This window comes from Gadus morhua, chromosome 7 (assembly GCF_902167405.1).
Source record: "Gadus morhua chromosome 7, gadMor3.0, whole genome shotgun sequence".
NCBI classification, from domain to species: Eukaryota; Metazoa; Chordata; class Actinopteri; order Gadiformes; family Gadidae; genus Gadus; species Gadus morhua.
Window position 1 is genome coordinate 3,004,847 of NC_044054.1, and position 12,228 is coordinate 3,017,074.

The 12,228-nt window shown below is 42.2% G+C and overlaps 1 protein-coding gene across 6 annotated transcripts in view; it reads left to right on the plus strand.

The window, feature by feature from the left end:
* map3k2 (mitogen-activated protein kinase kinase kinase 2) overlaps positions 1 to 12,228 on the plus strand; it is a 45,464-nt gene that overhangs the window by 4,003 nt on the left and 29,233 nt on the right. Inside the window, exons 2-4 of one of the 6 annotated variants that reach the window (XM_030360428.1) lie at positions 547 to 616; positions 745 to 825; positions 10,147 to 10,214. The exons of 1 other annotated variant lie outside the window; for it this stretch is intronic. In XM_030360428.1, the coding sequence (XP_030216288.1) occupies positions 755 to 825; positions 10,147 to 10,214 (139 nt within the window). In that variant the 5' untranslated portion in view covers positions 547 to 616; positions 745 to 754. Of the gene's footprint in view, positions 1 to 546; positions 617 to 663; positions 826 to 10,146; positions 10,215 to 10,406; positions 10,501 to 12,228 lie in introns of those variants that run through there. 4 more of the 6 variants (XM_030360431.1, XM_030360427.1, XM_030360429.1 and 1 more) reach the window with 4 other exon arrangements.

Below are 12,228 nucleotides of genomic sequence, written 5' to 3' on the forward strand. Positions count from 1 at the left end.
TTTAAAATACAATATACACTTCTAAAATAAAATTGTCTGCTGTGCAAATAGCAGGTAAACATTGAACTTCTAATACAAATATGAAAAATATTTTAAAATACAATATACACTTCTAAAATAAAATTGTCTGCTGTGCAAATAGCAGTTAAACATTGAACTTCTTATACAAATATGAAAAACATTTTAAAGAAAAATAAACACTTTCAAAATAAACTGTGCAAATGTCAATCTTGTATATCAAGGAGTAACTACAGATTGTGTGCAGAGCTGTTCTGCGGCATGTTATAATGTTCCCACTTGTGCTAAAAGCTCGCTCTGATGGGGCACTTGTGGCTTGAATGCACAAATACTTTTGGGCCAGACTTGCCACTCTAGGAAAATTGGCCTCGTGCTGCCTCCACCAATCCAGGGGGTTGGTCTCCCCATCAGCCTCCACTGTTTGGAGACAGCTGGTTAACTCCAGTTCAATGGATTTTCTGTCGGGGGCAGCTTGGTCTTGGCGTGTTGCAGTTTTGAAGAAGCTGCCCAAACTTCTCTTTTTCTTAGGAGGAATCTCTGCAGCTTGAGGTGGTGGAACGGAGACTCCCCTAGCAGACGTTTCCTGCTTGGCAACCAGGTACCAGCTTTGGTCTTGATGTAGTCCACCGTCGCTGGCTTTATATATTTGGTTTTGAACCGTGGGTCGAGAAGAGAAGCCATGTCAAGTAGCTCCTGGGTGACTGGATCCGCATACTTTTCATTCAGGTACTCCAGAATGCGTGTCTTGATGCTCTTGGTGAGCTCGCTGTCATCTTCCTGTACCTTCACAACCTGCTCATTGAAAAGGTGGAGTACAGGTTTTAAGTATGACACACTGACATACTGCTCCCCGGACAAGGCATCAGTGAAGTCCACAAGAGGGCTAAGCGCTTTGCTGACAGCTTCAAGCACCTCAATGTCCTGCCATGTTAAAACCAAATGCCTCGTCTTTTTGTCCGCTCGAAGGACCTGTGTAAGCGCTTCCTCCTGCTCAAGGACCCTTTCGATCATCTGCTGCCGAGATCCCCATCTTGTCGGAGTCTCTGTAATGAGCTGGTGTGCAGGCAGGCCCAGCTCAGCCTGTGCAGTTGCAAGTTCACGCTTTCTCTTCCAAGAGTTGCAGAATGCGCTTACTATTTTCTTACAGACCCCCACCGCGCGCTCCACCTGTGGCACTTTCACACTTCTCTCTGTGAACATAGAATGGGGAAGAGATTAGTTAAGTAAATTATTAAATTATTACACATTAAGGACAGCAGACATGCATTTATCAATTTGTCATTATGTATATAAATGATAATTTTCATATTATTCAATCTGTGGTGGTGGACAAAGTTTTCTGATGCTTTTCTTCAGTAAAAAGTACTTTTACCAGTGTGAAAATACTAAAATTAAATGCAGGTAAAAGTCCTGCATTACAAGCAGTCAAAGTATGTAATATCAGCTAAATGTAAAGTAAAAGTACTCATGTGCAGTAAAATGTTTCCTCTGTTTATACAATTATATATGATGTTTCTGAATTAAAATGAATGCTGCAGTAGTAGTAGGAAATGTGTAGAAGTAGCAGAAGTGGTGAAATGCTTTTTTTCTATTATTATTGTTATTATTATTATTATTATTATTATAATAATAAGACACTCACCAATGGCCAAATGAAGACGATGTCCAAAACATTGTAACCTTGTCCAATCGTTCAGTTTGAGTGCTTTGATGTTATTTGTGGCGTTGTCTGTCGTTACACAGACTTGGTGTAACGACAGACAACATTTCGCCCGTGTGGTCCTCCGGGAAATAGGAGGTCTGCAGGCACTTACTGCCCAGTGTCCAGTCTTTAATATAATGGGTCGTTAGGCTCATGTAAGGCTGTGTGGTGCGGCTTGACCACATGTCTGTTGTTGTAGCAAAAAAGAGAACACTACATAGCTCCTTTTCAATTGCGCCCCGGCGTTCTCCATATAAGCGTGGCAACTCAACCTCGCTAAAGTGTTTGCGGCTAGGTATTACATACCTTGGGTCAAGGGTGCGGACTAATTCTTTGAATCCCGTCTTCTCAACTGTATAAATCGGGACCATGTCTTTGCATACATGTGTCGAGATGGCCTGCGTAATTTCCTTCCACCTTCTTGATTTTTTGTCGTATGGTGTGCCTTTTGCAAACTAATCTTCCAACTTCTTTTGTTCTTGAGGTGCTGCTTTTAATTTTGGAGTGGTGGACGCGCCGCGCATTTTTTGGCTTTCATAATATTGCTGGGCGTGCTTCATCTTTAGGTGATAGAAGAGGTTGCTTGTATTTCCTCCCGTGGCAACAACTGTCCCGCGACATGTTTTGCAAACTATAGTTTTCTGTTCATTGTCGGTCTTTTTAAATCCAAAGAACTTCCAAACAGAAGACGCACCCTTTTTAGAAACGAGTTCTTCCTCTTCGTGTTGCAATGATTGGGATGCCTCCGGCTCCGCCTGCTCGGTAGGCAGAGGCAAAACTTCACTTTCCTCCGCCATGATTCCTGCCTTCCTCACCTCAAATTACGTGCAGGTTACGTTACCTGAAAGTACATTGGCTGGTGAAGTTTCTTCTTCTGGGAATAGTTAAATGTCTTACAGCTAAGCACTCTGCTGCAGGGCCCCGTTGTGGCGCAACTGCAGTTAACTGCAGTTCGATCCACCGCCATTTTTTTTTTTTTAAATTATTATTTTTTTCCCTCTCTCTGTATAAACGATATGGCCAAATCTCTCCCGGTAGACACTTTCATATCGTCCACGGTATGATATCGTCATATCGCCCAGCCCTACTGTCCACCAACCGAGTTCATTTGTAACGAGGAGTACTCGAGTAATCGATTCCTCACACCCATCCCTACTATAGACCCTAGAGTACCTGTGGTATAAAGGCTGGGATGAAATTCGAATTATAAATATGTACACTTTATGTTGAAAGTATAGACCGTCGCGATTCCTGTAATCTGTAACTGCAACCAGTAGGGGTGTGACGAGACACGATATTGGGTTCACCAGAACGAGACGAGATTTTAAGAAAACTACAATGACAAATTATATGACTGGACCAACAGACTTTTATTTAACCAAGTCGCGCATGCATTTTGAAATGTTTTATTATAACTCTTTACATGCATGAATTTGGAACTAAAACTAACATTTAAATTAAAATGAATTGAATTAAATAATTCTCTTTTTTTCAATTGCAAACAATATTATGTGCAAAACCAAATCAAAGTACCCAAAATGTACTTTGATTAAATGTATTCGTTTTCCCGGTTATTCAGCCTCTTCTTCTCCTCCGGAAAAACACGACCGCATTGCATTGTGGTATACGGGAGTAACATGTAGGCTACATCGTATGTACACTCAAATTTTGGGTGTTTTAAGTGCACTATATAGTGCATGAAATTAACCACTGAGAATTCGAACACCACTACAAAAGCAAGCGAGCACCCTATATAGTACACTATATCCGTGATAGGGAACGATTTCGAACACAGCTTATGGCTGCTTTCGATGATTCCTCTTCTTCTCCTTCTCCTTCTTTCTTTCAAAGGCGCATTACTGCCCCCACAGGCGACAAATAGAAGTTTGGATAAATCACAAATCTCGCAAGACCGATTTTTAACGCGCCGGGTAATATCGTCGAGTTTAATCTCGCGAGATCTCTAGGCACGAGATCTCGTCACACCCCTAGTAATCAGACAACGCGGTTATATGCTATACAGTGTTTCCCCTACCATTGTTCAGGCCTGGCGGGCCGCCAGGCCAACGAGCGCCCCCGCCAGGCCAACAACCGGCCAAAAAAAAAAAAAAAAAAACGAAAAAGAGAAAAAAAAAAAAAAATGCGGCAGCATTAAGTTATATCATCATTAGCATTGCACCATCAAAAAAACTTAAAAGGGATGAAGGACAAAAAGGTATTTCAAGGTTCTTCCTAAACACGGTGCCAAACGAGAGTACATTTATTCTCCGGCAGAAGAACTATACCACGAACCGATCGCGTAAATGCGACGTCTGATTGGTTCAGCCCGCCGTTACCATGGACATTTTTACCGCCCCCGCAAAACGCTAGCCTCGTTCTTTATATGTCCATAACTTTACCAACTTGGGATGGCTAAGCAAGTGTTTAATATGGAAATAACCAACAAATACTCTGGCATCCCGTGAAAAATGTATTACAAATCACACTGTCAGCTCTTACCACCGGGCCTAAAAAAAATTCTAGGGGAAACACTGCTATAGAACCTAGAGCAGGGGTCGGCAACCCTAGGCACGCGTGCCACCACTGCCACGGGGCAGCATAATCATTGGCACACTTTAAAAATATATATATCTATTACGGCACACTCATTAAGGAGAAAATGTGAAACTGGCACTGCATGTTGAAAAGGTAGCTGACCCCTGCTCTAGAGTATCTGTGGTATAAAGGCTGGGACGAATTTCGAATTATAAATGTGCAAACTTCATGTCGAAAGTATGCATTAGGGATGTGAATAACTCCAATTTTCCATTAGTTAGAAAAAATTGAGATTTTATTTTTAGGCCAATTCGCCCAGCCCTACCACAGGGTCTATAGCATATAACCGCATTTTCTGATTACAGTTTAATGTAACAGTAAGCTGACCACATCGCTAGTTAACACCGCAACTGCAAATTAACCACACGGAGATAACCATGGCAACCGGTCAAACAAATTTTCTTATGGCAATAATTCTCTGCGCACATCCGCCGTGTTGCTAAACAAATAATCCCCCTATAAATTAATGGTCTGCCTTTATTTTCTATGGCAAGTGACCATGGTATAAGCGGGATAATGCCCTTGGACACCTGTTCAACATTAGTTCCGTCCGTTAATTCTTGGTTATTTGAATGGGGAAAAATTGTTAACCGTCCAAATGTTAAAAATCGACTTTGACCCTCGGGAACGAATAATCAAATATTCTGACCCATCCCTAGTATATATCGCCTTCACATGGTTTTGCAAAGCTGTATATGTCTTAAAGATATTGATGTGGATGGTTCCAACATTCTCATATATTCTTGTTTTTTACATTTCTCACAGTGCAAGTATGTTTTTGAATGAGTTTCTGAAAATGGTGTTTTAAGATGGGATGTAATTATAACTTGTAAGTAGGGATGCACCGAAATGAAAATTCTTGGCTGAAACCGAAAACCGAAAATGAGGAAACCAAGGCCGAAAACCGAAACACTGAAATAAATTATTATGCCAATTATTAGTACCATTTAGGGTTGCCGCGGTATACGGTATTATCTGTGTTACCGGTGTTGAGGCCAACACCGAGTTATTCTTTTCCTTTTTTTTTTTCAGTAATAAAAAAATAATCGCCGTCATCTTTAGGCCTATTTGTTAAAAATGGCAAAAAGTGTTTGGCAGTTTGTCTTTGCACTGTTTTATTTTTTATGTTTTTTTTCCTAAAAAAAATAAATATACAAACCTAATAGACTACCTAATAAAGCCTTGGAACACACAAGACCGGTAACCATAGCAACGCCGGTAAACAAACCCTATGAAGCCCAATCCGTACGAGAGCTCCCCGCGCTACGGCCGGCGCACAGAGTTTTTGGCCGTGATATTATATATAAAATGATATTATACTATTATATAAAGAACGTTATAAGATGCTGTCACCGAGAATTGGCGCGCTGCCAGACGCTGTCACCGAGTGTGAGAGGAGAGTTGACGGAGAAGATGGCGGTTGACCTAGTTTCAAAGTTTATACCCTTTATACTCGGTAATACCGGTGTTGACACAACATAGTGGCGCTTATCCAGACAAGCGTGTGCTGGCCGCTCTTTTTGTTTGCGTCATCACAAATTTCTGTTTCGGCCGTGTTGTTTCGTGATAAAAGTATTTCGGCAGAAAACCGAAAATGCGCTTTTGGGCCAATTTCGGCCGAAAATATTGTGGACTATATGGAAATAGTACAATTCCAGGTCTTCTGGAAATGTTTTTGGTCGGTGTGTCATAATTCAGCTTAATTTTTAATATATTGTTGCTTAAGGCACACTCATTAACGAGAATATGTCAAACTGGCACTGCATGTTGAAAAGGTTGCTGACCCCTGGACTAGACGGATACTGAGTTCAAGGAGATTTTTTTAACCCAAAGACAGTGAAGGTACAACACTTTTATATATATTAGGCCTAAAAAAATGTTTTGTTTGGTTCCGGTTTCCAACCGACCCTGTCAATTTATGTGCGACCCAAATTATTTTATGAGCTTTATAAAAATAAATAAAAAACGATTTTGTTTTTTTTGATGCAAACTATAATTACGTTTTGGTACAGCACCTCTTCATTCTGTACAAGGATGAGCGAATTTTCTCGTTTTTAAATGAAAACAACCTACCTATCATTCGCTGCCGCTGGAAAAAATAAAATAAAAAAAATTCCCTACCTACCCATGACCTCAACTGACAACCAACAGGAACCAAACTTTTTATTTTTTTAGGCCTTATATAGTCCAGTGTTAAGATATGACCAAAATACAAGCTGTGGTCGCTCACACAAAAGCTCGCTGTGGGCGTGCATGAACCATGAACCAACCTGTCGGCGGCTGGCTGTAAACAGTGCCGCGCCTTCGAGTGACGTATTAATCGCGCGACTCAACAAATGGATGACCAAATTCATTGCCAATGCTTTTAGTAATCGATTTTATCAATTCGTTGTTGCAGCCCTAGCGCGGTGATTATTCTTAGAAAAGACAGCTGGTACATTGTGAAAAATGAATTAAACTGTAATCAGACAACGCGTTTATATGCTATAGACCAGAGGTTGGTTGGTGACTAATGTTTTATGGTATCGATATTATATATATTTCAGATATCGATATATCGCCCAGCCCTAGTGTATAGTGAGCCTTAACATCACCACTAGACACACATGTATCATACCTGCAAACTTGTCGCTTTTCGCTTTTGCAGGCTAGAATTGCGAAACAATATTGGATAATTCTTATAATTGACATTTCTCTGGGCCAATCGGAATCTCAGCACTTGCTTCAGAATCTTAAAGCACACAGCGCCAACTGAGCTCGCCTTTGGATGAGACGCCTGGCTACCTCGCGAGTCCGATGGAAATTCTTAACGTCAATTTGAAGTGGGGGTGTACGGTATAAACGCTATAGAAAGTACACCAGTGTGAATTTGTGCTACGGTATGGATTTTGACGTTACCGTGAGACCGGTGTGACCGGTAGACAGTGTTGTGTGTAACGCGTAATAAAGAAAGTCATGCGTTAATACAGTAACCTAACTACTTTTTCATGTAAAAAGTAAAGTTACGCGCAACTACTGAAAATATGGTAACGAAACATAGTTCCTTTTTCAATTTGGCATAACGTAATTACTTTTCCCAGGGAGAGATTTGACATCGATACAGCCTTCTCAGGCAGTATGCTATTGCCAAGCACACAGGCGCGCAGCAAACACATAGACGCGTTTTACGCACCTAAATAATGCACCTACGCGCGGGGTTCAACATTTTTTACTTTTTACTCTCCTACGCGTAACGCTTAGCCACGATAGCCAATCAGCGTTGAGCTTGACCCAACGTCACTGGCAGAGAGACGGAGGACAGGTGCTCCGCAGCTGATATGGAGTGCCTGTAGTTGGTGTACTGACGGGAGATCCTGGCACCAACCCGGGCTAGCAGGTCATCGAACATGGCCCCAGTCAACCGAAAATACCGCTGGAACCGGCCGTCATCCAGGCGGAGTTCCTGGAGGAGGTGGTGAAACTCACCCAGTTGTGAGCACCTACGGAGGATGTCATGCACCCAAACACGACGGCGTTTGGGTTTCCTACTCTCCTTGAACTCCCACAACAAATACAGCGCAGCGATGGTGGTGACCTCACCCATGTTTGTGGAGCAAAAGAAAAGTAGCGGGGTAAAATAGGTTTTGGGCGGGCTCATCTAGCTGCGTAGGCGCGTTGACACATTTTTGTGACACAACGATCAAGCGGCAGGTTAGACGCGGCACGCGCGTAAAACGTTAAGTGTGGCCGTACCTTAAAGCCCTGGATATTATTTAATTAACCCTTTCCCTCTGGGCTAAGCCCCGGATATTTCAGAAACCTAGAAATGCCCCTGCCTGTCCGTACACACTTCCGCCGAATTGAGATGCCAAAACTATACGGCAAGGTCCGCAAGCAAGTGGAGAAACAAGTCCATACTATTAGTCATTGGTGTTTTTCAGAGATGGAAGTAACTTGAGAAAATAATTTAAATTTTTTTATGCAGCTTTGCTGTCTAACCAGTCTTTTAGGCAAGGCAAGGCAACTTTATTTATATAGCACTTTTCATCGATAAGTCAGACTCAAAGTGCTTCACATATAAACATTGTCATACAAATAAAATTAATTAAAAATTAATAAATAGAAAAGAAAACGTATGCAAAAATAAAGGCAAAGTTAAATAAGCATTTTAGAAAGCGCTCTCTGGTAAAAATATAAAATAAAGGTAAAGTTAAAAGGCCTTTTTTTTTGAAGGTGCAATGTATTTTAAGTTTAGTAGAAAGATAAAGCAAACCTAAAAGTCTTCAGTCTTGTTTTAAAAGTGGTCAGTTGGGGCAAGTCTTAAATCCTCAGGGAGTTTATTCCCGCTATTAGTTGCATAGTAACTAAATGTTTCGTGTTTACTCTGGGGATAATTAACAGATTGTTCTCAGAAGGCTTATATAGTGGAATCATATCAGTTAAATATTTTGGCCCTAAACCATGTAGGGATTTTAAAATCAATTCTCTGACCTACAGGAAGCCAATGTAACGATTTAAGAATTGATGTAATATGTTCAAATTTGTTGGTCTTTGTTAGAACTCTAGCAGCAGCATTCTGAACAAGGAGGTGGTGTGCAGTGTGTGTTGTTTCTAACAAGGTGGTGTGCTGTGTGTTGTTTCTAACGATGGGGTGCGTGTGCGGTTTCTAACGATGCGGTGTGTGTTGTTTCTAACAAGTTGGTGTGTGTTTCTAAAAGGAGGTGTGTGTTGTTTCTAACGTGGTGGTGTGTGTTGTTTCTAACAAGGTGGTGTGCGGCGCGTGTTTCTAAGAAGGTGCAGTGTTTCCCGCCATAGTCTAATTTCGGCCGCCATAGTCTCTGCGTGCACATGAATTATTATTATTATAATTTATTTATTTATTTATTTATTTATTTATTTTTTTGCTCAGGCGAAGTTCGTGTCGCTCTCATTGGTAAAAAAAAATCGCCACATACCACCCCCCCCCCCCCCCGTCAACAATCGCTCCATAACCCCCCCCCCCCCCCCCCCCCCCCATAGTCTCCAAAATTTCTGTGGGAAACACTGAGGTGGTGTATGTTGTTTCTAACAAGGTGATGTGTGTTGTTTCTAACGAGGTGGTGTGCGATGTGTGTTGTTTCCAACGAGGTGGTGTGTGTTGGTTCCAACGAGGTGGTGTGCGGTGTGTGTTGTTTCTAACAAGGTGGTGTACGGTGTGTGTTTCTTAGGCCACGTTTATACGTAGCAGGGTATTTATAGAAACTAATATTTCCCCCCCTCCGATTTCCAAAATAACATTGTGCACACAACATCGGTTTCAAAAAAGTTGTCGTTTACATCAAAACGCATAAATACGCCGTCGAGCGCAATTATAACTATGCCAAACCTATGGGCGGCAGTGTAGGGAGAAGGATAAAGCCATGAAAGCCAATCAGAATCATCAACAACGAATAACACGAGGGTCTTCCTGTAACAAACAAACTGTAAACATAGGGCGCTCATATGACGTTAAGCATTTCCTGGCGCATAATGTGACGCTTCAGAACCTAAAACCCCGTTTCTCCCCGTTGACATGACAATACATAACCGGCGTTTTCAGAAATCTCCACTTCGGCCGGAGTTTTTAGAAATTATCGTTTTCTGTGATAAAAACAGCGTTTTCGTGTAAATGAGAGGCCAAACCGCGTGGAAATGTCTGCGTTTTCCCTTCGTGTAAACGGGACCTTACGAGGTGGTGTGTGTTGTTTATATCGAGGTGGTGTGTGTTGTTTCTAACGATGCGGTGTGTATTGTTTCTAACAAGGTGATGTGTGTTGTTTCTAACGAGGTGGTGTGTGTGCGCGTGTGTGTGTGGGTGTGTCTCCTTGGAGAAGGACCCCTTTGATGGGAGAAACCTGCTTCTTAACCTCCTGGGTCCACAGAAGAAGATTGACCATGATGGGTAAGTGTGTGTGTGTGTTATGGGTAGTGTGTGTGTGTTGTAATAAAGTGTAACAGGAACCATGGTAAATATTCATGTTGTGTAACAAACTAACAAGTGTAAATCCCCTGTCTGATGTTGAAATGTGTGAGTGGGTGACACCAGCAGAGAAGATAACACTGCTTTAAACTCGTATTACCTTCCTTATTATAGGCGGTGTCAGAGCTAATGTCTGACCGTGTGTGGTTGCTTGTTTCCCCTGACAACCTGTCCTGGATCAGATTGAATGCCCCCCCCCAGCGGTCAGGTAATGGGGTGCCCAGTATTTGGTGGAGGAACAGTTTTACAGATACTGTTAACCTCAACATGAACCCGACCTAACTTATGCCGCTTTTCCACTGCATGGTACCAGCTCGACACGACTCGACTCAGCTCGCATTTTTTGCGTTTCCACCGCGAAAACATGGTATCTGGTACCTGAAGTGGCTGCTTTTTCTAGTACCGCCTCGCTCTAGGTTCCAAGCGAGCTGAGCCGATGCTAAAAGGTGACGTCGGCAGACGGCCGGCCACTGATTGGCCAGAGAGTGTGACGAAGTCACGAGAGCGACATGGCGACCATGCTGGTAACAGCCATAGCAGCGCCGCAGCCAACATATTCCACTTCTTCAACATGCCAGCTAATAATACGAACACGAATACCATCGCATCGATGTTCTCCATTGTTGTTATGTGGGTTCTGTCCATGTGTGGGTTACGTAGGTGTTGTTTGCGTCGCGTACAAAAATATTTCACGGCCCTTTCGCGCAGCCGACCCCGCCCACGTCCCGGAGGTACTATTTGCGGAGGAGGACCCGCGCTGCTACCGTGTCGAGTCGTGTCGAGCTACATGTGCGGTGGAAAAGCGGCATTAGAGCCATTTAAACTCTGTTGTTGTTAAATCGTGTCGGTCCCATGGTGTCCTTACGTTAACACTGAGCAGAGTCACAGTTCAGACCGTTCCACCAGACCATCCAATTAATCCAGTGCTTCCCCTATATGCACCTCATATGTTTCCCCTATATGCACTAGGTGCATATAGGGGAAACATGAGAGGAGAGGAGAGAGCTCCGTCTTACCTCTTTAAAAAACTAATGTTATAGCCTATTATTTTGCGCTACGGACTAGGGATGCAAATTATCGAGCAATTCATTAATCGATAGTTGTTTCATCTTATCGATCGATTAATTGATAAGCGGCAATTCTTCTGAGAAGCTGAATTTCCTTCTGAATGTGACACATTTAGGTGGTAATTCAACGAAGTCGTTTAGTTGTTGTACTTTAAAATACATTTACATTTAGGGCATTTAGCAGACGCTTTTATCCAAAGCGACTTACAAGTACATTTGTCAAAATACTTCCACATATTGTGCATTTGTCGTCATTAACCAACTTAAAGTGGCTCCATACTGCACTCCGTTTTGCCCTCTTCATCGTGTCACTAGCTGTGTTCGAAATCGTTCCCTATACACTCGTTCCCTATTCCCTATATAGTGTACATGATATAGTGCACTATATAGGGAATAAGGAACGAGAATTCGGACACTACGCTGAACATTTCTAAACGTAATTTGCGTCAGTAAATGCGCCGGGTATTTGTGTGACGCAGACAGATGCGCCCACATCAAGTAAACAAACCGGGCACTCACGACGAAAGCTGGAGGTTGTATTGATTTTGAATGTTACATTTCCTTGTTTAATTAATTTTGAATGTTAAATATTCTATGTTAAATCCCAAATAAATTGTTGACATTTCTAAACGAAAGCCGGAGACTCCATCATTAAATGTATTCGTTTTCGCGGTTATTCGGCTTCTTCTTCTCCCCTGGAAAAATACAACCGCATTGCATTGTGGTATACGGGAGTAACATGTAGGGAACATCGTATGTACCCTATTTTAAGTCCACTATATAGTGCCCTATATAGTGGACCACTGAGATTTCGAACACCCTAGAAAATGGCGTGCACCCTATTTAGTGCACTACATCCATGATAGGGA